Source organism: Ranitomeya imitator, chromosome 1, assembly GCF_032444005.1.
Source record: "Ranitomeya imitator isolate aRanImi1 chromosome 1, aRanImi1.pri, whole genome shotgun sequence".
In the NCBI taxonomy this organism is placed as follows: domain Eukaryota; kingdom Metazoa; phylum Chordata; class Amphibia; order Anura; family Dendrobatidae; genus Ranitomeya; species Ranitomeya imitator.
The window spans coordinates 532,292,230-532,319,605 of record NC_091282.1 but is presented as its reverse complement, the minus strand read 5'-3'; the positions used below and the strand labels follow the sequence as shown (position 1 = coordinate 532,319,605).

General features: G+C 41.5%; 1 protein-coding gene across 2 annotated transcripts in view; it reads right to left on the bottom strand.

Moving 5' to 3' along the window:
* Positions 1-230: 230 nt before the first annotated feature.
* PAX5 (paired box 5) overlaps positions 231-27,376 on the bottom strand; it is a 517,932-nt gene continuing 490,786 nt past the window's right edge. The window contains exon 11 of one of the 2 annotated variants that reach the window (XM_069767486.1): positions 231-1,134. In XM_069767486.1, the coding sequence (XP_069623587.1) occupies positions 1,061-1,134 (74 nt within the window). In that variant the 3' untranslated portion in view covers positions 231-1,060. The remainder of the gene's footprint in view (positions 1,135-27,376) is intronic. The other variant, XM_069767494.1, reaches the window with a different exon arrangement.

Sequence of the window (27,376 nt, the reverse complement as noted above, 5' to 3'; positions counted from 1 at the left end):
TCTCTAGGAATAAAGATATTTTTGTGCACCCTTCAGCCATCCAGGTGCAAATTCACCCTCTATAGTTACATATTTACCCAGCAGCATTAACACAGGAGGGAGATGTTTCTCTAAAGCATCAATAATCATGCTGCAGAGGAAGCAGGAGTGGGTTACGCATGCATTTCTGAATGATTTTGTATGACCACACTTGTTTTCCATTAGTGAATATGCTTCATAAAGGGGCAACATTTTATACATTAATTTATTTGTGTTTCATAAATGCAAATGAACATTTCGTAAAGTAGTCCAGCAAAAGATCCTCTTTCTTTTGCAAAAAAATATCTTTGAACAAATACATTAATTGGATGTAATAAATGTGTCCAGATTTCCTGATCAAGCAGTTTTTAGTAGTCAAGCAAATTATGACAGATTAACACTTCCCCCATGACATAAATCATTTAATTTGGTGCATTGTGCAGAGTACCATACTTCCAACTTTTAGCACATAGAATTAATCTCTCACATATACTGGGATATCAGCCTCATATATAGCCAAAATGCATGGTAACCTGGTTTAATGTCGGCTTAAAGCTTACTGAATTCTGTGAATCAGTGCAGCATTTCATAAAACAAGCAGTTTATGTTACAAACATGTATTATGTTGCTGTATATGCTAAGCCACTCTCATAAATTACACAAACGAGCATGGTATTTACAATGGTGCTGTATATGTGAGTAGACCTCTCGAGGCCAACGTGTGTCCTGTCGAAATGAACAATACGAGCAAGTTAATTTTTTAATTGTTTTCCTGTGTCCCAGTGTAGCCAAATCAGCGTATCATTTCAATATTCATTAGGCTACATATTTGAGCAAGCTCGGTGATGTACAGAACAATATAAACAATTTAAAATCAATTCCTATAAAAGAAAACAAGGATGGAAAATAAATTATTGGGTTGTCTGATATGTCTTTCCTGGTAAACGCCGTCTTTTGATCTTGAGATTTTATAGTAATATAATTAATATGGTACAATTCCTACAAATGGTGTTATAAGTGCTTATGTTCCCATTGCATTCTGTCAGTGACGATCATAGGCAGTGGCAGCAGTAGGGGGCGCTGCTCCTCTTGCTGCACTGTAATAGTATGGAGAACCTGAAGACACAAAAAAAGTGGGTTAGTAAACGCTCTGGATCATTCTTATGCCAAAGATATTTGCATTGATTATTGATCCGTCAATGACCACCACCTATTTACCTAATTATTATATCCCATCACTAGATAGTGGTATTTATATTTTTCTGTGGAAATAGGAACAAGTACCATACAAAACTTCAAGATTTAAAAGTCTATTGTTTTATTGAATATCCTTTACCTGAGTAAATATGCTCTCCATTTTTATTTCTTTAATACATGATTTCATGGAGGACTGGGGCAGAACTGGTCTTCATAGAAGATTTCCTGCCAAAAACCATGTCTTTGACATGGAAACAAACGCCAGTGATTTAACTATGCACAGAAACATAGGAATTGGGGGTGCAGAAAAATGGCAGCAGGTGCTCTGGACTAATAGGTCAAAATATGAAATATTTGGCTGTAACAGAAAGCAATTTGTTGCAGAAGAAAGGAGAACAATGAATAATGGAGAAGATTCCTGGGCCCTGGCAAGTTTTGGGCTGCATTTCAGCAAATTGGGTTGATGATTTGGGTAGGATTAATGTTATTCTCAATGCAGAGAAATAAAGGCACATAAAACATCATGCAGTACCATAAGGCAGGTCTATGACTGGCTCCAAATTTATTCTGCAGCAGGACAATGACTCCAAGCTTACAGCCAGTGTTGTTAAAGAATCATTCCCATCAAAGTTTTCATCTTCTTAATGTATTGCAATCATCATATTATATAGCACTGTGTACTTACAATTGCTCATTTTGCCTTTCTACTAGCTAATTCTTCTCTTTTCTCTACTATGTAGAAACAACAAGTCTCTTTTCCCTGCAAAAAACATTCCTCTCGTCAACTATTGACCCAGATGCTCCCTGCCATTGACTTCTGTAGTGACTTATGAGTCAAACAAGGCAAAATTGACCTCCTGCTTCTACATAGAGCTTAGAAGGATTCATCTTGTTAGTTTTTAATCACGTGATGTCATACGGCTAAGTAAAAATAAAAGAATTACCTGTGTAGAAAAATTTACAATAGTAAATACACAGTGCTATATAATAATATAATATTATTATTGCAATACATCAAGAGGATATACATTTTGATGAGAGTGCATCTATCAAAACCATCTTTAGAATAAAGAACAAGGAGTCCTGGAAGTGATGATATGGCTCCAATAGGGCCCTGATCTCAACATCATCGAGTTTGTGTGAGATTACATGAAGAAAAAGAAGGATTTGCACGAGCCTACATCCACAGAAGATTTGTGGTTAGTTTGCCAAGATGTTTGATACACCCTCCCTGTCGAGTTCCTTCAAAAAACTGTGTACAAGTGTAGCAAGAAGAAAATATGTTTTAATGCTGTTTTGAAGATAAAGGGTGGCCATACCAAATATTGCAGTGGTTTAGATTTCTCTATTGCTCACTCACTTTGAATTTTGTTAATTGATAAAAATAAGCTATTAGTATTTCTATTTTTTCAAAGCATTCTCAATTTGTTGCATTTTTTCCACAAATGGCTAAAACATTTGCATAGGACTGTATACCTGAAAAAAAATGAAACAAACATGTAGTTTGACACTATCATAGTAGTGCGAATACACATTTATACATTTTATGCAATGCTTAAAATGTGCAAATTTAAAATATACGATCTATTAGAACTTCAGAGTTATTTTAAAGATATTCTCCATCTTTTAGCTGTATCTCATTTTATGTTCAGAACTCTCTACTGATTAATTTTTTGATATATCTTTATAAAAGTCAGAGGTCACTTTTTCATTCGCAGAGCTAAAAATCTCCAGGAGATACAAAGTTAAATCAGCAGTACAAGAGAAGATAATAAACTTTGTAATATATCTTATTAGAGAAACCACCCCCTCCACATACCCATTTCCTTACGGACTTATCAGACCCTTCTTCTCTCCTGCATTGATCAATTATTCTCAAATCTGTCTAAAGATCTGACTTTAGAGCGGGATTACATAACACCAGACCTATAAAACTTTATGGAAAGAGTTTGGGGAAAAGTAGGATAAAAACAGAAGCAGAAAACCACAAGGAGAATCTGCAGAGGCTTCTAGTGCAGAGGAAATAACTGCTGAAAATGCAATTTAATGTCCTAAATTAGTGTCATTCCTCATATACATATGGCAGATTATTCTCAAGAGTCACCTGAAAGAGCAATTACATTTTAGGTGATGGAATTCTGGGTGCATTCAGACTCCATACTGGTTCAATATTAAGTACTTAAAGTTGCTGTAAAGTCTCAGAAAAAAATGGCTGTAGTTACTCTATGTAACTGCAGACATCCAAATTGTGACAGTGTGCGATGTGCACACTGTAACGATTCCCCTGTATTCTCAGTGTGAGTAGGCGAGCCCATGACCACATGTATGCAAGAATTGAGAGCGACGGAATCTAGTCAACACATGACCGCAAGTATGCAAATCGTGTACATACAGTCATTATGTCATTATAATGTCCATCTGTATTTGGATTACAGAGCAATTGTGACAGTATGTGCAAAACACACTGTCATGATTTGGCAGTCTGCAGTCACACATAGTGATTGTAGGCTTTTCTTCTGAGAATGGGTGACTTTAATAAGAATACAAAAAAGCTCCCTCTACTGATTGTTGAAGGTAGCTAAAATTGTATAATTTAACTTTATGTCTATGCAAGAAATTTAGAGTTCTATATGATGGAAAAACAGCTCCCATATGATAAAATATAAGACAAAAATAATTGAAATGATAATACAAAAAAAATTAAGAATACCATTTTGAACATATTTTGAAAATTTCAGATTTGAATTTGATGCTTTAAGTTAATCATTATCATACATAAAAAACACAAGTAACCTTTGAATTACCTACATGCGGGAAAATACGATGAATTAAAGCCCTACTCTTGTAAAAAAAATGAGCAGTTTCCAGTAAATAGTTTAATATTTTCTTAGTTAATATTAGGAATATGATTGATAAATTGTATTAGCCTAATTTATAACACTATTATTACTAATTAATAAATGATCTGGTATAGTTTATTAGTGCATCACACCTACTGATGCATATTTGATTTTCGATAGAGTTATTCAGGGCAAGAGGAAGTCAAGGTCAAGGCCATATACTTTTTTTCAAAATTCCATTAGAAAAGTCAAATTGAATAAAGGTTAAACATTCTGCTATTAACTTTACTGACTCTCTGCTGCAAATCATCTACATAGCAAAAAGACTAACATGAAAATAGGTTATTGCCATGTAGAGAGGATGATATATAATGGCTTTTCAGTGAAAATATAATAATTAGACTGTGAACGGGTAAGAAGACTAACAAGTCAATGTAAGAAGTCTGCGCTAGTGCAGAATATCATAACGTTGCAATATTTACAGAAATTGTTTTATCATGGACCAGATAATATTACATCTTCAGAGTATAGGGTACAGTATATTTAATATATTCTTATTTATACTACTAGATGGCAGCCCGATTCTAAAGAATCGGGAGTCTAGAATCCATATATACTTGAAATTCGGCAGGAGCTTGAAGAGCAACGTCACTGGGCCCGCCTCCACGCAGTAGAAACTTGCTGTGAGGTAAAAATTCAAAAATCACACCAAAATGGCGGGCGGAGTGTGTCACAGTACGGCACGTTTCTGATTGGTCGCTTGCAGCAGGCGGCAACCAATCAGACACTGGACACTGTTGACGTCACTTATCTCCGGACATTAGCTCCGGACATTAGCTCCGGACATTAGCTCCGGACAAAGCCACGGAAGTTGGCACAAATTGCAGGAAGTAGTATTCTAGGCAATTAATCTCCGGACATTAGCTGTTATGGCCGGCAATCAGACAACACAGCGTGCAGTAATCAGCGCACATACAGAGATCTGGCAATAACCAAAAACAATAGGACGAGCTCTGAGACGTGGAATCTCTGTAGACCGCAGTACCTAATCTATCCTCACACAACTATAAGCAGCAGTGGATTGCGCCTAACAACTACCTATGCAACTCGGCACTGCCTGAGGAGCTGACTAGCCTGAAGATAGAAATACAAGCCTGACTTACCTCAGAGAAATACCCCAAAGGAATAGGCAGCCCCCCACATATAATGACTGTTAGCAAGATGAAAAGACAAACGTAGGAATGAAATAGATTCAGCAAAGTGAGGCCCGATATTCTAGACAGAGCGAGGATAGCAAAGAGAACTATGCAGTCTACAAAAAACCCTAAAACGAAAACCACGCAAAGGGGCAAAAAGACCCACCGTGCCGAACTAACAGCACGGCGGTGCACCCCTCTGCTTCTCAGAGCTTCCAGCAAAAGACAATAGCAAGCTGGACAGAAAAAAACAGAAAACAAACTAGAAGCACTTATCTAGCAGAGCAGCAGGCCCAAGGAAAGATGCAGTAGCTCAGATCCAACACTGGAACATTGACAAGGAGCAAGGAAGACAGACTCAGGTGGAGCTAAATAGCAAGGCAGCCAACAAGCTCACCAAAACACCTGAGGGAGGAAGCCCAGAGACTGCAATACCACTTGTGACCACAGAAGTGAACTCAGCCACAGAATTCACAACAGTACCCCCCCCTTGAGGAGGGGTCACCGAACCCTCACCAGAACCCCCAGGCCGACCAGGATGAGCCACATGAAAGGCACGAACAAGATCTGGGGCATGGACATCAGAGGCAAAAACCCAGGAATTATCTTCCTGAGCATAACCCTTCCATTTGACCAGATACTGGAGTTTCCGTCTAGAGACACGAGAATCCAAAATCTTCTCCACAATATACTCCAATTCCCCCTCCACCAAAACAGGGGCAGGAGGCTCCACAGATGGAACCATAGGTGCCACGTATCTCCTCAACAACGACCTATGGAATACATTATGTATGGAAAAGGAGTCTGGGAGGGTCAGACGAAAAGACACCGGATTGAGAATCTCAGAAATCCTATACGGACCAATAAAACGAGGTTTAAATTTAGGAGAGGAAACCTTCATAGGAATATGACGAGAAGATAACCAAACCAAATCCCCAACACGAAGTCGGGGTCCCACACGGCGTCTGCGATTAGCGAAAAGCTGAGCCTTCTCCTGGGACAAGGTCAAATTGTCCACTACCTGAGTCCAGATCTGCTGCAACCTGTCCACCACAGAATCCACACCAGGACAGTCCGAAGACTCAACCTGTCCTGAAGAGAAACGAGGATGGAACCCAGAATTGCAGAAAAATGGAGAGACCAAGGTAGCCGAGCTGGCCCGATTATTAAGGGCGAACTCAGCCAACGGCAAAAATGACACCCAATCATCCTGGTCAGTGGAAACAAAACATCTCAGATATGTTTCCAAGGTCTGATTGGTTCGTTCGGTCTGGCCATTAGTCTGAGGATGGAAGGCCGAGGAGAAAGATAGGTCAATGCCCATCCTACCACAAAAGGCTCGCCAGAACCTCGAGACAAACTGGGAACCTCTGTCAGAAACAATATTCTCAGGAATGCCATGTAAACGAACCACATGCTGGAAGAACAAAGGCACCAAATCAGAGGAGGAAGGCAATTTAACCAAGGGCACCAGATGGACCATTTTAGAAAAGCGATCACAGACCACCCAAATGACCGACATTTTTTGAGAAACGGGAAGGTCAGAAATGAAATCCATCGAAATATGTGTCCAAGGCCTCTTCGGGACCGGCAAGGGCAAAAGCAACCCACTGGCACGTGAACAGCAGGGCTTAGCCCTAGCACAAATTCCACAGGACTGCACAAAAGCACGCACATCCCGTGACAGAGATGGCCACCAGAAGGATCTAGCAACCAACTCCCTGGTACCAAAGATTCCTGGATGACCGGCCAGCACCGAACAATGAAGTTCAGAGATAACTTTACTAGTCCACCTATCAGGGACGAACAGTTTCTCGGCCGGACAACGATCAGGTTTATTAGCCTGAAATTTCTGCAACACTCTCCGCAAATCAGGGGAGATGGCAGACACAATGACTCCTTCCTTGAGGATACTCGCCGGCTCAGATAACCCCGGAGAGTCGGGCACAAAACTCCTAGACAGAGCATCCGCCTTCACATTTTTAGAGCCCGGAAGGTATGAAATCACAAAATCAAAACGAGCAAAAAATAACGACCAACGGGCCTGTCTAGGATTCAAGCGCTTGGCAGACTCGAGATAAGTCAAGTTCTTATGATCAGTCAATACCACCACGCGATGCTTAGCACCCTCAAGCCAATGACGCCACTCCTCGAATGCCCACTTCATGGCCAGCAACTCTCGGTTGCCCACATCATAATTACGCTCAGCAGCAGAAAATTTCCTGGAAAAGAAAGCACATGGTTTGAACACTGAGCAACCAGAACCTCTCTGTGACAAAACCGCCCCTGCACCAATCTCAGAAGCATCAACCTCGACCTGGAACGGAAGAGAAACATCAGGTTGACACAACACAGGGGCACAGCAAAAACGACGCTTCAACTCCTGAAAAGCTTCCACGGCAGCAGAAGACCAATTAACCAAATCAGCACCCTTCTTGGTCAAATCGGTCAATGGTCTGGCAATGCTAGAAAAATTACAGATGAAGCGACGATAAAAATTAGCAAAGCCCAGGAATTTCTGCAGACTTTTTAGAGATGTCGGCTGAGTCCAATCCTGGATGGCCTGAACCTTAACCGGATCCATCTCGATAGTAGAAGGGGAAAAGATGAACCCCAAAAATGAAACTTTCTGCACACCGAAGAGACACTTTGATCCCTTCACGAACAAGGAATTAGCACGCAGTACCTGGAAAACCATTCTGACTTGCTTCACATGAGACTCCCAATCATCTGAGAAGATCAAAATGTCATCCAAGTAAACAATCAAGAATTTATCCAGATACTCACGGAAAATGTCATGCATAAAAGACTGAAAAACAGATGGAGCATTGGCAAGTCCGAACGGCATCACCAGATACTCAAAATGACCCTCGGGCGTATTAAATGCCGTTTTCCATTCATCTCCCTGCCTTATTCTCACCAGATTATACGCACCACGAAGATCAATCTTAGTAAACCAACTAGCCCCCTTAATCCGAGCAAACAAGTCAGAAATCAATGGCAAGGGATACTGAAACTTAACAGTGATCTTATTAAGAAGGCGGTAATCAATACACGGTCTTAGCGAACCATCCTTCTTGGCTACAAAAAAGAACCCTGCTCCCAATGGTGACGACGATGGGCGAATATGTCCCTTCTCCAGGGACTCCTTCACATAACTGCGCATAGCGGTGTGTTCAGGTACGGACAAATTAAATAAACGACCCTTAGGGAATTTACTACCAGGAATCAAATCGATAGCACAATCACAATTCCTATGCGGAGGTAGGGCATCAGACTTGGACTCTTCAAATACATCCTGAAAGTCCGACAAGAACTCTGGAATGTCAGAAGGAATGGATGACGAAATTGACAAAAATGGAACATCACCATGTACTCCCTGACAACCCCAGCTGGTTACCGACATAGAGTTCCAATCCAATACTGGATTATGGGTTTGTAGCCATGGCAACCCCAACACGACCACATCATGCAAATTATGCAGTACCAGAAAGCGAATAACTTCCTGATGTGCAGGAGCCATGCACATGGTCAGCTGGGCCCAGTACTGAGGCTTATTCTTGGCCAAAGGTGTAGCATCAATTCCTCTCAACGGAATAGGACACCGCAAAGGCTCCAAGAAAAATCCACAACGTTTAGCATAATCCAAATCCATCAGATTCAGGGCAGCGCCTGAATCCACAAACGCCATGACAGAATACGATGACAAAGAGCACATTAAGGTAATGGACAAAAGGAATTTGGACTGTACAGTACCAATAACGGCAGAGCTATCGAACCGCCTAGTGCGTTTAGGACAATTAGAAATAGCATGAGTAGAATCACCACAATAGAAACACAGTCTGTTCAGACGTCTGTGTTCTTGCCGTTCTACTTTAGTCATAGTCCTGTCGCACTGCATAGGCTCAGGTTTACTCTCAGGCAGTACCGCCAGATGGTGCACAGATTTACGCTCGCGCAAGCGACGACCGATCTGAATGGCCAAGGACATAGACTCATTCAAACCAGCAGGCATAGGAAATCCCACCATTACATCCTTAAGAGCTTCAGAGAGACCCTTTCTGAACAAAGCCGCTAGTGCAGATTCATTCCACAGAGTGAGTACTGACCATTTCCTAAATTTCTGACAATATACTTCTACATCATCCTGACCCTGGCATAAAGCCAGCAGATTTTTCTCAGCCTGATCCACTGAATTAGGCTCATCGTAAAGCAATCCGAGCGCCAGGAAAAATGCATCAACATTACTCAATGCAGAATCTCCTGGTGCAAGAGAAAACGCCCAGTCCTGTGGGTCGCCGCGCAAAAAAGAAATAATAATCAAAACCTGTTGAATAGGATTACCAGAAGAATGAGGTTTCAAGGCCAAAAATAGCTTACAATTATTTCTGAAGCTCAGGAACTTAGTTCTGTCACCAAAAAACAAATCAGGAATCGGAATTCTTGGTTCTAGCATCGATTTCTGATCAATAGTATCTTGAATCTTTTGTACATTTACAACGAGATTATCCATTGAGGAGCACAGAGCCTGAATATCCATGTCCACAGCTGTGTCCTGAAGCACTCTAATGTCTAGGGGAAAAAAAAGACTGAAGACAGAGCTAAGAAAAAAAAATGCTGTCAGGATTTCTTTTTTCCCTCTATTGGGAATCATTGGTGGGCTCCTTGTACTGTTATGGCCGGCAATCAGACAACACAGCGTGCAGTAATCAGCGCACATACAGAGATCTGGCAATAACCAAAAACAATAGGACGAGCTCTGAGACGTGGAATCTCTGTAGACCGCAGTACCTAATCTATCCTCACACAACTATAAGCAGCAGTGGATTGCGCCTAACAACTACCTATGCAACTCGGCACTGCCTGAGGAGCTGACTAGCCTGAAGATAGAAATACAAGCCTGACTTACCTCAGAGAAATACCCCAAAGGAATAGGCAGCCCCCCACATATAATGACTGTTAGCAAGATGAAAAGACAAACGTAGGAATGAAATAGATTCAGCAAAGTGAGGCCCGATATTCTAGACAGAGCGAGGATAGCAAAGAGAACTATGCAGTCTACAAAAAACCCTAAAACGAAAACCACGCAAAGGGGCAAAAAGACCCACCGTGCCGAACTAACAGCACGGCGGTGCACCCCTCTGCTTCTCAGAGCTTCCAGCAAAAGACAATAGCAAGCTGGACAGAAAAAAACAGAAAACAAACTAGAAGCACTTATCTAGCAGAGCAGCAGGCCCAAGGAAAGATGCAGTAGCTCAGATCCAACACTGGAACATTGACAAGGAGCAAGGAAGACAGACTCAGGTGGAGCTAAATAGCAAGGCAGCCAACGAGCTCACCAAAACACCTGAGGGAGGAAGCCCAGAGACTGCAATACCACTTGTGACCACAGAAGTGAACTCAGCCACAGAATTCACAACAATTAGCTCCGGACATTAGCTCCGGACATTAGCTCCGGACATTAGCTCCGGACAAAGCCACGGAAGTTGGCACAAATTGCAGGAAGTAGTATTCTAGGCAATTATATATTAGATCATTAGCAAATAATTGGTTTCCTTTAAAAGTGATATCGAAGATCAAAAAAGGGTCTTTTTTCACAGCAGACTTTTTTGTGTCGGCAGTCTAACATTGAAACTCAACACAATTCACTTGAATGCTAAAAACAAACAATGGACAACGGTAGAACTGTTCCTAGAAAAAAAATAGGGGGGACTGTATCACTTTAGGGCCAAAACTTGACACTTAGAAATTAGTAACTTTTTGTGTCACGCATTGTTAGTGGGAAGGACTAGGTAGCGGAGCCTAATAGATTCACTATAAATACACCAGAAAGTGGCATACATTCTAGTAGAAATGTACTCTGGCTCATGACATGCAAACATTTCTGGCTCTGGCACCCAAGCAGCTAGGCAGATTCACTAAGTTCAGTAACCCTTAAAGGACCAGGGAATTTTTCAGTTTTATGCATTCGTATTATCCTAACTTTCTTCCAAGAGCTATAACTTTTTTTTATTTTTCCATTCACAAAGATGTATGGCTTTATTTTTACAGGACAAGCTATATTTTTGAATGGCATCACTCATTTTGTCATATAATGTACTGAAAAATGGGAAAGAAGTGGGATAAAATGCTAAAAAAATCGGTCAATATTACAGAGGTTAATTCATTAGATATTTTGGTAGCTGGGACTTTTTCAGAGATGGTGCTACCAAATACTATTATTTATTTTTTATTTTTTATTTATTTTTAACAAGTGAAAATTTGGGTGATTTTAAATATTTTCATATCTAACCCCTTCATGACCCAGCCTATTTTGACCTTAAAGACCTTGCCGTTTTTTGCAATTCTGACCAGTGTCCCTTTATGAGGTAATAACTCAGGAACGCTTCAACGGATCCTAGCGGTTCTGAGATTGTTTTTTCGTGACATATTGGGCTTCATGTTAGTGGTAAATTTAGGTCAATAAATTATGCGTTTATTTGTGATAAAAACGGAAATTTGGCGAAAATTTTGAAAATTTCGCAATTTTCACATTTTGAATTTTTATTCTGTTAAACCAGAGAGATATGTGACACAAAATAGTTAATAAATAACATTTCCCACATGTTTACTTTACATCAGCACAATTTTGGAAACAAAATTTTTTTTTGTTAGGAAGTTATAGAGGTTAAAATTTGACCAGCGATTTGTCATTTTTACAACGAAATTTACAAAACCATTTTTTTTAGGGACCACCTCACATTTGAAGTCAGTTTGAGGGGTCTATATGGCTGAAAATACCCAAAAGTGACACCATTCTAAAAACTGCACCCCTCAAAGTACTCAAAACCACATTCAAGAAGTTTATTAACCCTTCAGGTGCTTCACAGCAGCAGAAGCAACATGGAAGGAAAAAATGAACATTTAACTTTTTAGTCACAAAAATTATCTTTTAGCAACAATTTTTTTATTTTCCCAATGGTAAAAGGAGAAACTGAACCACGAAAGTTGTTGTCCAATTTGTCCTGAGTACGCTGATACCTCATATGTGGGGGTAAACCACTGTTTGGGCGCACGGCAGGGCTTGGAAGGGAAGGAGCGCCATTTGACTTTTTGAATCAAAAATTGGCTCCACTCTTTAGCGGACACCATGTCACGTTTGGAGAGCCCCCGTGTGCCTAAAAATTGGAGCTCCCCCACAAGTGACCCCATTTTGGAAACTAGACGCCCCAAGGAACTTATCTAGATGAGCATAGTGAGCACTTTGAACCCCCAGGTGCTTCACAAATTGATCCGTAAAAATGAAAAAGTACTTTTTTTTCACAAAAAAATTCTTTTAGCCTCAATTTTTTCATTTTCACATGGGCAACAGGATAAAATGGATCCTAAAATGTGTTGGGCAATTTCTCCTGAGTACACCAATACCTCACAAGTGGGGGTAAACCACTGGTTGGGCACATGGTAAGGCTCGGAAGGGAAGGAGCGCCATTTGACTTTTTGAATGAAAAATTATTTCCATCGTTAGCGGACACCATGTCGCGTTTGGATAGCTCCTGTGTGCCTAAACATTGGCGCTCCCCCACAAGTGACCCCATTTTGGAAACTAGACCCCCCAAGGAACTTATTTAGATGCCTAGTGAGCACTTTAAACCCTCAGGTGCTTCACAAATTGATCTGTAAAAATGAAAAAGTACTTTTTTTTCACAAAAAAATTCTTTTCGCCTCAATTTTTTCATTTTCACATGGGCAGTAGGATAAAATGGATCCTAAAATGTGTTGGGCAATTTCTCCTGAGTACACCAATACCTCACAAGTGGGGGTAAACCACTGTTTGGGCACACGGCAGGGCTCGGAAGGGAAGGCGCGCCATTTGACTTTTTGAATGGAAAATTAGCTCCAATTGTTAGCGGACACCATGTCGCGTTTGGAGAGCCCCTGTGTGCCTAAACATTGGAGCTCCCCCACAAGTGACCCTATTTTGGAAACTAGACCCCCCAAGGAACTTACCTAGATGCATATTGAGCACTTTAAACCCCCAGGTGCTTCACAGAAGTTTATAACGCAGAGCCATGAAAATAAAAAATAATTTTTCTTTCCTCAAAAATGATTTTTTAGCCTGGAATTTCCTATTTTGCCAAGGATAATGGGAGAAATTGGACCCCAAATATTGTTGTCCAGTTTGTCTTGAGTACGCTGATACCCCATATGTGGGGGTAAACCACTGTTTGGGCGCACGGCAGGGCTCGGAAGGGATGGCACGCCATTTGGCTTTTTAAATGGAAAATTAGCTCCAATCATTAGCGGACACCATGTCACGTTTGGAGAACCCCTGTGTGCTTAAACATTGGAGATCCCCCAGAAATGACACCATTTTGGAAACTAGACCCCCAAAGGAACTAATCTAGATGTGTGGTGAGGACTTTGAACCCCCAAGTGCTTCACAGAAGTTTATAACGCAGAGCCATGAAAATAAAAAAAAAAAATTATTTTCTCAAAATTGATCTTTTAGCCTGCAATTTTTTATTTTCCCAAGGGTTACAGGAGAAATTTGACCCCAAAAGTTGTTGTCCAGTTTCTCCTGAGTACGCTGATACCCCATATGTGGGGGTAAATCACTGTTTGGGCACATGCCGGGGCTCGGAAGTGAAGTAGTGACGTTTTGAAATGCAGACTTTGATGGAATGCTCTGTGGGCGTCACGTTGCGTTTGCAAAGCCCCTGATGTGGCTTAACAGTAGAAACCCCCCACAAGTGACCCCATTTTGGAAACTAGACCCCGAAAGGAACTTATCTAGATGTGTGGTGAGCACTTTGAACCCCCAAGTGCTTCATAGAAGTTTATAATGCAGAGCCGTGAAAATAATAAATACGTTTTCTTTCTTCAAAAATAATTATTTAGCCCAGAATTTTTTATTTTCCCAAGGGTTACAGAAGAAATTGGACCCCAAAAGTTGTTGTCCAGTTTCTCCTGAGTACGCTGATACCCCATATGTGGGGGTAAACCACTGTTTGGGCACATGCCGAGGCTCGGAAGTGAAGTAGTGATGTTTTGAAATGCAGACTTTGATGGAATGCTCTGTGGGCGTCACGTTGCGTTTGCAGAGCCCCTGATGTGGCTTAACAGTAGAAACCCCCCACAAGTGACCCCATTTTGGAAACTAGACCCCGAAAGGAACTTATCTAGATGTGTGGTGAGCACTTTGAACCCCCAAGTGCTTCATAGAAGTTTATAATGCAGAGCTGTGAAAATAATAAATACGTTTTCTTTCCTCAAAAATAATTATTTAGCCCAGAATCTTTTATTTTCCCAAGGGTAACAGGAAAAATTTGACCCCAATATTTGTTGTCCAGTTTCTCCTGAGTACGGTGATACCCCATATGTGGGGGTAAACTACTGTTTGGGCACATGCCGGGGCTTGAAATTGAAGTAGTGACGTTTTGAAATGCAGACTTTGATGGAATGCTCTGCGGGCGTCACGTTGCGTTTGCAGAGCCCCTGATGTGCCTAAACAGTAGAAACCCCCCACAAGTGACCCCATTTTGGAAACTAGACCCCGAAAGGAACTTATCTAGATGTGTGGTGAGCACTTTGAACCCCCAAGTGCTTCATAGAAGTTTATAATGCAGAGCCGTGAAAATAATAAATACGTTTTCTTTCCTCAAAAATAATTATTTAGCCCAGAATTTTTTATTTTCCTAAGTATTACAGGAGAAATTGGACCCCAAAAGTTGTTGTCCAGTTTCTCCTGAGTACGCTGATACCCCATGAGTGGGGGTAAACCACTGTTTGGGCACACGTCGGGGCTCAGAAGGGAAGTAGTGACTTTTGAAATGCAGACTTTGATGGAATGGTCTGCGGGTGTCACGTTGCGTTTGCAGAGCCCCTGGTGTGCCTGTACAGTAGAAACCCCCACAAGTGACCCCATTTTGGTGGTGAGCACTTTGAACCCCCAAGTGCTTCACAGACGTTTACAACGCAGAGCCGTGAAAATAAAAAATCATTTTTCTTTCCTCAAAAATTATGTTTTAGCAAGCATTTTTTTAGATTCACAAGGGTAACAGGAGAAATTGGACCCCAGTAATTGTTGCGCAGTTTGTCCTGAGTATGCTGGTACCCCATATGTGGGGGTAAACCACTGTTTGGGCACACGTCAGGGCTCGGAAGTGAGGGAGCACCATTTGACTTTTTGAATACGAGATTGGCTGGAATCAATGGTGGCGCCATGTTGCGTTTGGAGACCCCTGATGTGCCTAAACAGTGGTAACCCCTCAATTCTACCTCCAACACTAACCCCAACACACCCCTAACCCTAATCCCAACTGTAGCCATAACCCTAATCACAACCCTAACCCCAACACACCCCTAACCACAACCCTAACCCCAACACACCCCTAACCCTAACCACAACCCTAATTCCAACCCTAACCCTAAGGCTATGTGCCCACGTTGCGGATTCGTGTGAGAAATTTCCGCACCATTTTTGAAAAATCCACGGGTAAAAGGCACTGCGTTTTACCTGCGGATTTTCCGCGGATTTCCAGTGTTTTTTGTGCGGATTTCACCTGCGGATTCCTATTGAGGAACAGGTGTAAAACGCTGCGGAATCCGCACAAAGAATTGACATGCTGCGGAAAATACAACGCAGCGTTTCCGCGCGGTATTTTCCGCACCATGGGCACAGCGGATTTGGTTTTTCATATATTTACATGGTACTGTAAACCTGATGGAACACTGCTGCGAATCCGCAGCGGCCAATCCGCAGCCAAATCCGCACAGTGTTCACATAGCCTAATTCTAATGGTATGTGCACACGCTGCGGAAAACGCTGCAGATCCGCAGCAGTTTCCCATGAGTTTACAGTTCAATGTAAACCTACGGGAAACAAAAATCGCTGTACACATGCTGCGGAAAAACTGCACGGAAACGCAGCGGTTTACATTCCGCAGCATGTCACTTCTTTGTGCGGATTCCGCAGCGGTTTTACAACTGCTCCAATAGAAAATCGCAGTTGTAAAACCGCAGTGAAATGCGCAGAAAAAAACGTGGTAAATCCGCCATAAATCCGCAGCGGTTTAGCACTGCGAATTTATCAAATCCGCAGCGGAAAAATCCGCAGAGGAACAGAATACGTGTGCACATACCGAAACCCTAACCCTAGCCCTAACCCTACCCCTAACCCTACCCCTAACCCTACCCCTAACCCTAACCCTAGCCCTAACCCTACCCCTAACCATACCCCTAGCCCTAACCCTAACCCTAGCCCTAACCCTACCCCTAACCCTATTCTAACATTAGTGGAAAAAAAAAAATTTCTTAATTTTTTTATTGTCCCTACCTATGGGGGTGACAAAGGGGGGGGGGTCATTTATTATTTTTTTTATTTTGATCACTGAGATATAATCTATCTCAGTGATCAAAATGCACTTTGGAACGAATCTGCCGGCCGGCAGATTCGGCGGGCGCACTGCGTATGCGCCCGCCATTTTGGAAGATGGCGGCGCCCAGGGAGAAGACGGACGGGACCCCGGCTGGATCGGTAAGTATGATGGGGTGGGGGGGACCACGGGGGGGGGATCGGAGCACGGGGGGGAATCGGAGCGCGGGAGGGGTGGAACGGAGAACGGGGGGCGTGGAACGGAGCACGGGGGGCTGGAACGGAGCACGGGGGGGTGGAACGGAGCACCGGGGGGGTGGATCGGAGTGCAGGGGGGTGATCGGAGCACGGGGGGGTGATTGGAGCACGGGGGGAGCGGACAAGAGCACGGGGGGAGCGGAGCACTGGACGGAGGGGAGCCGGAGCAGTGTACCGGCCAGATCGGGGGGCTGGGGGGGCGATCGGTGGGGTGGGGTGGGGGCACATTAGTATTTCCAGCCATGGCCGATGATATTTCAGCATCGGCCATGGCTGGATTGTAATATTTCACCCGTTATAATAGGTGAAATATTACAAATCGCTCTGATTGGCAGTTTCACTTTCAACAGCCAATCAGAGCGATCGTAGCCATAAGAGGGTGAAGCCACCCCCCCTGGGCTAAACTACCACTCCCCCTGTCCCTGCAGATCGGGTGAAATGGGAGTTAACCCTTTCACCCGGCCTGCAGGGACGCGATCTTTCGGAATGGCACCGACTTTCATGACGCCTACGTGGCGTCATGGGTCGGGAAGTGGTTAAAAAAATGTTTTATTGTTTTTAGTCCACTTAATGAACTTGAACCTGTGATTATATATACTGCAATATTATGGTATTGCAATATGTATTGAAAATAATGGACAGCTTTCGAGCTCCGCTTCAGTTTGTAGCTGAACTTCATGAGAATAGCAAGAAAGCAGTAACAGGGCCTTTCAGCAGGCCCCCATCTACCATGGTAACCCAGAGGTCCACTGCAATCATGTCATGGGGGCAATGAAAGCCGATGTGCGCAAGCACCAATGAACGTTCTGTGTAAATCCAGCTGTCAGTTAACAGACAGATGCTAACTATGTAATATAGCCAGCAGCATCTAATGTGTGTGGAGGGGGCTCAGCTTCCGAGGATGTTAATTCACATCCTAATGTTGGAAAGTGGGTAAAAGGCATGTGCTTCCTAACGAATTTGGTACATTATACCTCAGCGGACTGCTTATCAAGACTGGAATATGAAACACCAATCTTGATGAATTCTCCTCTTAGACTTTTTTTTATCCAATATAACTATCTTTTTGAGTTAAGAAATATATGACATCCCATACAATTAGCTTATAGAGAAAACATTATTGAAATTAGGTTTTTATTTATTATATTACTATCAACTGTATATAAAAAAAAGAAAAATCTTGCAATTCTCTTACTGGCCACTAAGCATAATATCAGACTCATATTTCCTGTTCACAAATGGACATTGAAAGCAAAAAAACAGTTTCAGACCCTATATGCATGGAAGCACATATATAAAGAGCACGATCAAAAAAGCGTAAAAACCATTCCCCTACGACAAGCTGTGCCCAATCGGTACTGTGCTATCTCTAGTATTAAAACCTCACCTTTTATCCTTTGTACAAACAGGTCATGGCTCCCTTTTTTTGAGGTAGGCATTCCATCTATATAACTTCCCTTGGCCAGGTGTCTGAACAGTTGGGCCTGTGTCCCGTTCTGCCCACATCTAAATTGATGTCAGCTGAGACAAAGTGAGGTTTTAATACTGGAGACAGGACTGTCCTGAAGTGGTGGGATGGCTTTTATGCTTTCTTTTGATCAAAATAGTGTTAACCAAGTACTCTATGTTATTTAAATGCACTATTACTATTACACTATATACTATAATTATATACTTACTACAGGGTATATGCTCATTTTGTTTTTATCTTAGCTTTTGTATGTTAAATGGCCACTGTGTGAATGTGCTTATAAACATTGCAGTTATATCAACTTATGTTCTGGCTCATGTCTTTGCATTTATTCCTATTTGCATAGAACTGTGAAAGGAGGGAAATTAGTTGGGCTGTTATATCACCGATTGTGAATGGTGGATCGAATGTTATCAAATGCACGAGGTGTAACTCTGCCTGTGGTAAGGAGACTACTAAAAAAAAAGTGTCTTCTGAGTAGAACAGGAAGCATGTGTCTAAAATTAGGCCTAGTATATATTCTGAAATTTCTAAATTTCTGGTATATTAGCTATAAATACTGTAAGATGGCCGATGGACCGGTCCTTGAGGGGAGATATTTATCATCAAGGTTGGTAGCTTTGGTGATGTAAGCACGGGAAAGCATGCTCCAGGACGTACAGTACTTAGAGAGTTAATAGGGCGTAACAGGGCCGGGTTTTATGAGCAGCCAAAAGAGATGGGTGGGAATGACTGCTCCTATATCCCCACCTTGGGACATGGTTTGGCAGATAAAATGGAGACCAAGTGTCTCATTCAGTGTCTGTGTCTGGACGTGTGGAGGCCTCCAGTGTGTTTGCGTAAGGACTCTGACCTGAGCGGGTGAACCCGCACTACAAAATGGACTTTTTACTTTCTGTTTTTTTTCACTTTGTGTCATAGAAGGCTGTTTTTTTTGTTTGCCTATGCTGAGCAGTTTATGCAGTTCTAATAAACCAGCCTGGACATTTTAATGAAACCGCTTCCTGTGCCTATGTCAACCGTAGCTGAGTGAGGACAAAACTCTATAATACTAACAAGGATGTAAAACAACAGATACCTTTTGGTAGAGCAGCCTGTTTATTAATCATTTTAGCCATTTTAAGGCACCTAAGGCCTGTTTATAGGGTGTATGTAGCTATATCCAGGTATGGACCAAAAATCTGTCTTTCATGACTTCCACCATGTTTGCATTTTTTTAGACACTTTCAATATCTTGTTCAACAAGAATCTGTTCCCTCAATGATAAGGGGTGCGGAATGTTAGAATGAAGCATGACCTAAATGCAACATAAAATGCCAAATGATCTATATGCGTGTAAAGCAATGTAACATTTAGATCACTCCAATGCATTGTGTAAATCCTCCCCGGTTTATTGTATCCACTGTATTTACAGTAATTGATGACTATATATGAGTTATTTTGTATATTTGTTATCGTCCAACGAAAATCTTAGATGTGTCGATCTGTGACATTTCAATTGCACAAGTTACATTTACTGCAAAGGACAGCAACATTTTATCAAATAAAATCTTCTATGTTGAACATCAAGTTAGGAAGTAATGAGGAGAATGGTAGAGAGATTCTTAGAACAAACCAGCATGAAATTGAATCATTTTTCTTCATTAGCCAACACTTGCCATTATCGAGGTTCAGCATGTGTGTTAACCAGCCTTAAAAATATCGTGCAGAAAGACTGTGCTTCCTCCCAGACCATTACCAATTTACATGGAGGCTATTGGCCTCCAGCAACAACATCACCTTAAATCAAAGCTTTTCCACACTTCAGCAACTTAGTTACATCAGTAGCACTTGAAGGATTTCATATAAAGGGACATTTTATAGATGAAGCATGTTCTAGCTGCAGTTCTGCAAAAATGCATTTAAAATGTCCTATATTTTAATAAAGGGCTGTCGATCAGAACAAGAAAAATTAGTAATTTTCTTAGCAACCAATTAGATTTGAAACGAAAACAGTAATATCCCTTGCAGAGAAAATATGTTTGTATTATTTATTTTTTTTGCTATTGATTGATTTTACATGTTTACATTGTTCAAGTCATAGTATAATATTAGAATTGTAGTACAGGCATATTGTAAACCGAAATTCAATTGCAAGAGGAAAGTTATAAACGCTGATGACTTTTGAAGCTAAAGATTTTTATTATTATTATTATTATTATTATTTTAAAATATACTTGGTAATCTCTTTTATGAAAAATAAATTGAATGTACCCAAAATTAGATCCCATAGTTTTTGCCTTCCAATAAATCTTGAAACCTCTTAGGCAATGATAATAATGTAGCCAAGTGATGACAATTAATTGGAAGTTTTACTTATCTCATTTGTGCAAATTATGCAGAAAAAAATCCTAATTATTTTATGCAAAGTCAAAGTGGACTAATTTTTGACAGGCGTGTTAAAGGTGTTAAGCGTATTTTCCTTTGATAAGTGTTGAAGATGTCTCAACAATAAACGCTTGTGTGGCAATAACTATGAGAAGAGGTTAAGGTTCACTCTCCTAATTCAGTCTTTCATTACTAACATATGCATTTTACTTGAACAAAGAATCTGTCTGAACATATTGCCATAGGCATTGTATTGCTGGTAATGTACAGAGGTTTTTCACACAAAAGTAGGATGAAGTTAAGTTATAAAATATAATAAAATTTGAAATATTATACTATTATAGAGAAAATATGATTTATCAAAAATGTGTCAACTGGAAACCTCTTTGAATTCATTGAGATATATTTAAATTTCTACTTAATTAGGTAATTAAACTCAGGGGGTATTTATTAATCACCCAGATTTCGAGGTGGCATTAAAGATTTGTATATTCGCCATCTGCTCTGTATGGAATGCATGGGTTATTGTACTGCTTATGTGATCCAGCCTTGTTCCTATTGGACAACTCAGATGTAAAATAACTAGCTAGATGCAATTAAGTACAAAATTATGCATCCTATGAATCAATGATTGATGCTGAAAAAAGCAAAGGTTGATAAAATGGCTTGCTTGAAAAATATACATGCTGGCTGAATTAATAGATTTCATTTTTTTATATAAACATATATTTTTGTATATACACACAAATATATACTTGTATACCGTATATACTCGAGTCTAAGCCGACCCGAGTATAAGCCGACCCCCCTAATTTTGCCACTTATTGACTCGAGTATAAGCCTAGGGTGGAAATGCAGCAGAATTTCAAAAATAAAAATAGATACCAATAAAAATAAAATTAATTGAGACATCAATTGTGACACTTATAATGCTCCATACTGTTCATTATTGCCCCATAAGATGCTCCATATAAAGCTGTGGCCCATATAATGCTCTGTACCATTCATTATTACCCCATAAGATGCTCCATATAAAGCTGTGGCCCATATAATGCTCTGTACCATTCATTATTACCCCATAAGATGCTCCATATAAAGCTGTGGCCCATATAATGCTCTGTACCATTCATTATTACCCCATAAGATGCTCCATATAAAGCTGTGCCATATACAATGCTCTGTACCGTTCATTATTACCTCATAAGATGCTCCATATAAAGCTGTGCCCCATATATAATGCTCTGTACCGTTCATTATTGCTCCATAGAAGTGCCATATAAAGCTGTGCCCCATATATAATGCTGCTGCTGCAATAAAAAAAATGACATACTCACCTCTCTTGCTGCCCGCAGCTCCTCAGCGTCCCATCTCTCCGTACTGACTGTTCAGGCAGAGGGCGGCACACACACTAGTACGTCATCGCGCCCTCTGACCTGAACAGTCAGAGCAAGAGGACAGGAAGACTGAGCGGCGCCCGGCATGTAGAACGCGGACAGGTAAATATGACATACTTACCTGCTCCCGGCGTCCCTGGCTCCTTATCCCGGACTGATGGTCTCCGGGCACTGCAGCCTCTTCCTCTGTCAGCGGTCACCATTACCGCTCATTAGAGGAATGAATATGCGGCTCCACCCCTGTGGGAGTGGAGTCCATATTCATAACTTTAATGAGCGGTACAACGTGACTGCTGAACAGGGGAAGAGCGGCGGCACCCGAAGACCATGGGACAGGCAGGGACAGCGCCAGGAGCACCGGAAGCAGGTAAGTATGCGACAGACCTCTCTCCCCCTCACCCGCCGACCCTGCCGCTGACCGTGACTCGAGTATAAGCTGAGAGGGGCACTTTCAGCCCAAAAATTTGGGCTGAAAATCTCGGCTTATACTCGAGTATATACGGTATATATATATATATATATATATATATATATATACAGTACAGACCAAAAGTTTGGACACACTTTCTCATTTAAAGATTTTAAAGATTTTTCTGTATTTTCATAACTATGAAAATTGTACATTCACACTGAAGGCATGAAAACTATGAATTAACACATGTGGAATGATATACTTAACAAAAAAGTGTGAAACAACTGAAATTATGTCTTATATTCTAGATTCTTCAAAGGAGCCACCTTTTGCTTTGATGACTGCTTTGCACACTCTTGGCATTCTCATGATGAGCTTCAAGAGGTAGTCACCGGGAATGGTTCTCACTTCACAGTTGTGCCATGTCAGGTTTAATAAGTGGGATTTCTTGCCTTATAAATGGGGTTGGGAACATCAGTTGTGTTGTGCAGAAGTCTGGTGGATACACAGCTGATAGTCCTACTGAATAGACTGTTAGAATTTGTATTATGGCAAGAAAAAAGCAGCTAAGTAAAGAAAAACGAGTGGCCATCATTACTTTAAGAAATGAAGGTCAGTCGGTCCAAAAAATTGGGCAAACTTTGAAAGTGTCCCCAAGTGCAGTGGCAAAAATCATCAAGCGCTACAAAGAAACTGGCTCACATGAGGACCGTCCCAGGAAAGGAAGACCAAGAGATACCTCTGCTTCTGAGGATAAGTTTATCCGAGTCACCAGCCTCAGAAATTTCAGGTTAACAGCAGCTCAGATTAGAGACCAGGTAAATGCCACACAGAGTTCTAGCAGCAGACACATCTCTACAACAACTGTTAAGAGGAGACTTTGTGCAGCAGGCCTTCATGGTAAAATAGCTGCTAGGAAACCACTGCTAAGGACAGCCAACAATCAGAAGAGACTTGTTTGGGCTAAAGAACACAAGGAATGGACATTAGATGATTGGAAATCTGTGCTTTGGTCTGATGAGTCCAAATTTGAGATCTTTGGGTCCAACCACCATGTCATTGTGTGACGCAGAAAAGGTGAACGGATGGACTCTACATGCGTGGTTCCCACCATGAAGCATGGCAGAGGAGGTGTGATGGTGTGGGGGTGCTTTGCTGGTGACACTGTTGGGGATTTATTCAAAATTAAAGGCATACTGAACCAGCATGGCTACCACAGCATCTTGCAGCGGCATGCTATTCCATCCAGTTTGCATTTAGGCTACGTTCACACTAGCGTTGTGCGCCGCTGCGTCGGCGACGCGACGCACAACGCACTGAAAAACGCGTGCAAACGCACGCAAAAACGCTGCGTTTTTCGACGCGTGCGTCGTTTTTTGACGAAAATCGGACGCAAGAAAAATGCAACTTGTTGCGTTTTCTTGGTCCGACGCTAGCGTCAAAAAAGACGCACGTGTCGGAAAACGCAACAAGCAAAAACGCATGCGTCCCCCATGTTAAACATAGGGGCGCATGACGCGTGCGTCGCCGCTGCGTCGCCCGATGCTAGCGCGACGCACACTAGCCGAACGCTAGTGTGAACGTAGCCTTAGTTGGACAATCATTTATTTTTCAACAGGACAAATGACCCCAAACACATCTTCGGGCTGTGTAAGGGCTATTTGACCAAGAAGGAGAGTGATGGGGTGCTACGCCAGATGATCTGGCCTCGACAGTCACCAGACCTGAACCCAATCGAGATGGTTTGGGGTGAGCTGGACCGCAGAGTGAAGGCAAAATGGCCAACAAGTGCTAAGCATCTCTGGAAACTCCTTCAAGATTGTTGAAAGACTATTCCCGCTGACTACCTCTTGAAGCTCATCAAGAGAATGCCAAGAGTGTGCAAAGCATTCATCAAAGCAAAAGTTGGCTACTTTGAAGAACCTAGAATATAAGACATAATTTCAGTTGTTTCACACTTTTTTGCTAAGTATATAATTTCACATGTGTTAATTCATAGTCTTCCGTGTGAATGTACAATTTTCATAGTCATGAAAATACAGAAAAATCTTTAAATGAGAAGGTGTGTCCAAACTTTTGGTCTGTACTGTATATGCAGTAGAAGAACTATGTAAAGAAAAATACTGTATTTTAGATGTCTAATGGAAAGCTATGTATGTAATAGAAATAATACAAATATTATAAATGGACAGTACAGAGAATTAATAATCCAACGATGACTAAAGGGAAAGACTTACTCATCATCATAGGTAATGATTTACTGCACGAGCAGGTAGATTATGGAACTCTTGCCTACAACATGTTGTAATAGTTAATTCACTAAACAAGTTGAAGGAGGACCTGGATGCCTTTCTTGAAAACCTTTTTACAAACTTTTTATTACATTAAATCCAAATGTCCTGATAACTCTACATGGAATATCATCTACAGGAGCTACACGGGTAGTAGAAGTCTCCATACATATTATATTAAGTTTGTCCGAAACCACTGAATCCAGCAGGAATATCGATCAAATGGATTTTTGGGAGTCTAACAACTCTCTTCTGAGAGATGATGTGGGGGAATTAATAGTTAGGCAGTTTCAATTTAATAACCAGACTCTTTTGTTCTGCATGATATAAGTAGCCACCACAGTTGTTTTCTCTCTTCTCCCCACTGAAAACATGTGAACGCTTTGCCTAGCTGAATACTCATGTGCAAGAGTGAATAGAGAATGATGAATGTAGTACTCCAAAAAAGAACTTTGGACAATAATAATGCTTTAATGAAGAGCTTCATTATGAGATGGACTAGACAATACATGATAAGATGATTACAGCTCAACAAGTGTGCATGTGGTCATGAAATCCATATACATGACTCATTGAACTCATTACATCAATAGATAAACTAATAGGATCAAATCTGTCTGCTTGAATACACACTGTATCACTTGTATGTTATAGGTCATGTATAAAGACTAACCAGATGAGCAGTACATCAGTATGTAAGGAAGTGGACAAGAGAGAAGAGTACAATTTTAGTTGATGCCTAGCTGTGTAATTGCAAGCAAACACTGCCATCTGCTGGTCAAAAAGTGAAAGTGAAAGTAGGAAAAAGAATTACAGTAGTAGGAATCTAATAATGGGAAGCTCTTTTTCCTCGAGGAAGAGTTTAAAGATGACATCAGGTCAGGTGATTCCTGTGTCACAGTTACTAATGATAAAGGCCTGGCCAGGCCGAAAAGAGGCAGTTGGCGGCAGAACAAGGGCAATGCCGTGTGGCAGCTAGGTGGGCGTATAGCCACCATCACCACAGAAAGGACTGGGAGGGGTCAGATGCAGGAGAAGGAGGCTTGAGATTTGAGGAAGATCTTTGCCCCGTGCCAGTAGAAGTCTGTGACCAGCACCAATAGAAGTCTGTAACCAGCGCCAGTAGAAGTCCATAACCAGCGCCAGTAGAAGTCCATAACCAGCACCAGTAGAAGACCATGATCTGTGCCAGTAGAAGTCTGTGATATGTAGCAGAAGACCATTCCTGTGGGTGGGCCATTACTTCCAGCGCAGACATACGGTACAGGGTGTGGGCTGCGGCCGTGCTTCAGTGAACGTAGATGACCAGTGTCTCATATAGCTAGGTCTTGGGGCCTAGTGGGATAAAACGGTGACCCTTGCTAGGGGCCAGGCCTAGTATTGAGATTGACACCCATGAATTTCAGACATAAAGGCATTAACAGTCATTTAACTGCTAGATAAACAAGTCAAATTGCTATGTCATAATGTACTGTATTAACACTGTTACTGTTACCCACAATATAGTGCTTACTTGTATATATATATATATATATCTATATATATATATTATATAATTGTCTAAGGGTCACTTCCGTCTTTCTGTCTGTCTGTCTGTCTTTCTGTCTGTCTGCCACAGATATTCATTGGTCGTGGCCTCTGTCTGTCATGGAAATCCAAGTCGCTGATTGGTCACGGCAAAACAGCTATGACCAATCAGCGACCGTCACAGTCCGGCGGAAAAAATGGCCGCTCCTTACTCCCCGCAGTCACCCCTTACACAGGGTTAATGGCAGCATTAATGGACTGCGGTGTAACGCACTCCATTAATGCAGCTATTAACCCTGTGTGACCAACTTTTTACTATTGATGATGCGCACTGAATCTTGAGTGCGGCTGTTTGTTACTTATGTAGGAGTCTATAACCAGACAGACGTACCACTGTCTCCTCATTGTCTGTGTTGTTGCATCCATTTAATCCTGCTTACAAGTATACCAGGAGCAGTAGTATGATAAGTAGCATAGTTTCCACCCAGGATAGAAAGTATTGATGGCTGGGTATTCCATCATACAAGAATGCTACCTGACCTTCATATCCCCTGATGAGTTCCTTTTCCCGGAATGTAACACGTAGGGAGGTGGTCCTGAATAAGAAATGGTCTATGGAGTGTTATACCGAATTTCTGAATGTCCTAAATGACTGAGTGGTGGAGTGCATCCTTTGTATGGCTTCTTCAGGAACGGGTGAGATTGTTCCATACATGCATTTTTTGTGTTAGTGACTTTTGCAGATGCAGTGAGAATTGATGATACTGTTTTGATGTCACATTTCTGAGCAAAAGCACATAGGTACAAATAGCAGCAATATTATATACCCTCCTTCAGCCGTTTTTTTGGAGCTTTGGGTAAGGACATGCTAGCAGGAGAAGCAGTTGTAAATTTGAGTATTTTTCTGCTTTAAGTACCGTTTCTCTGTGATTTCCTTGGATAACTGTTTGACCAACTGTTGGTATTATACATGTTTGTCTGTGTGTACTGGGTTATGTAATTTTTAACTAGTATATTAAATGTTATGTTTTAGGTCCCTTTATTGTGCTATT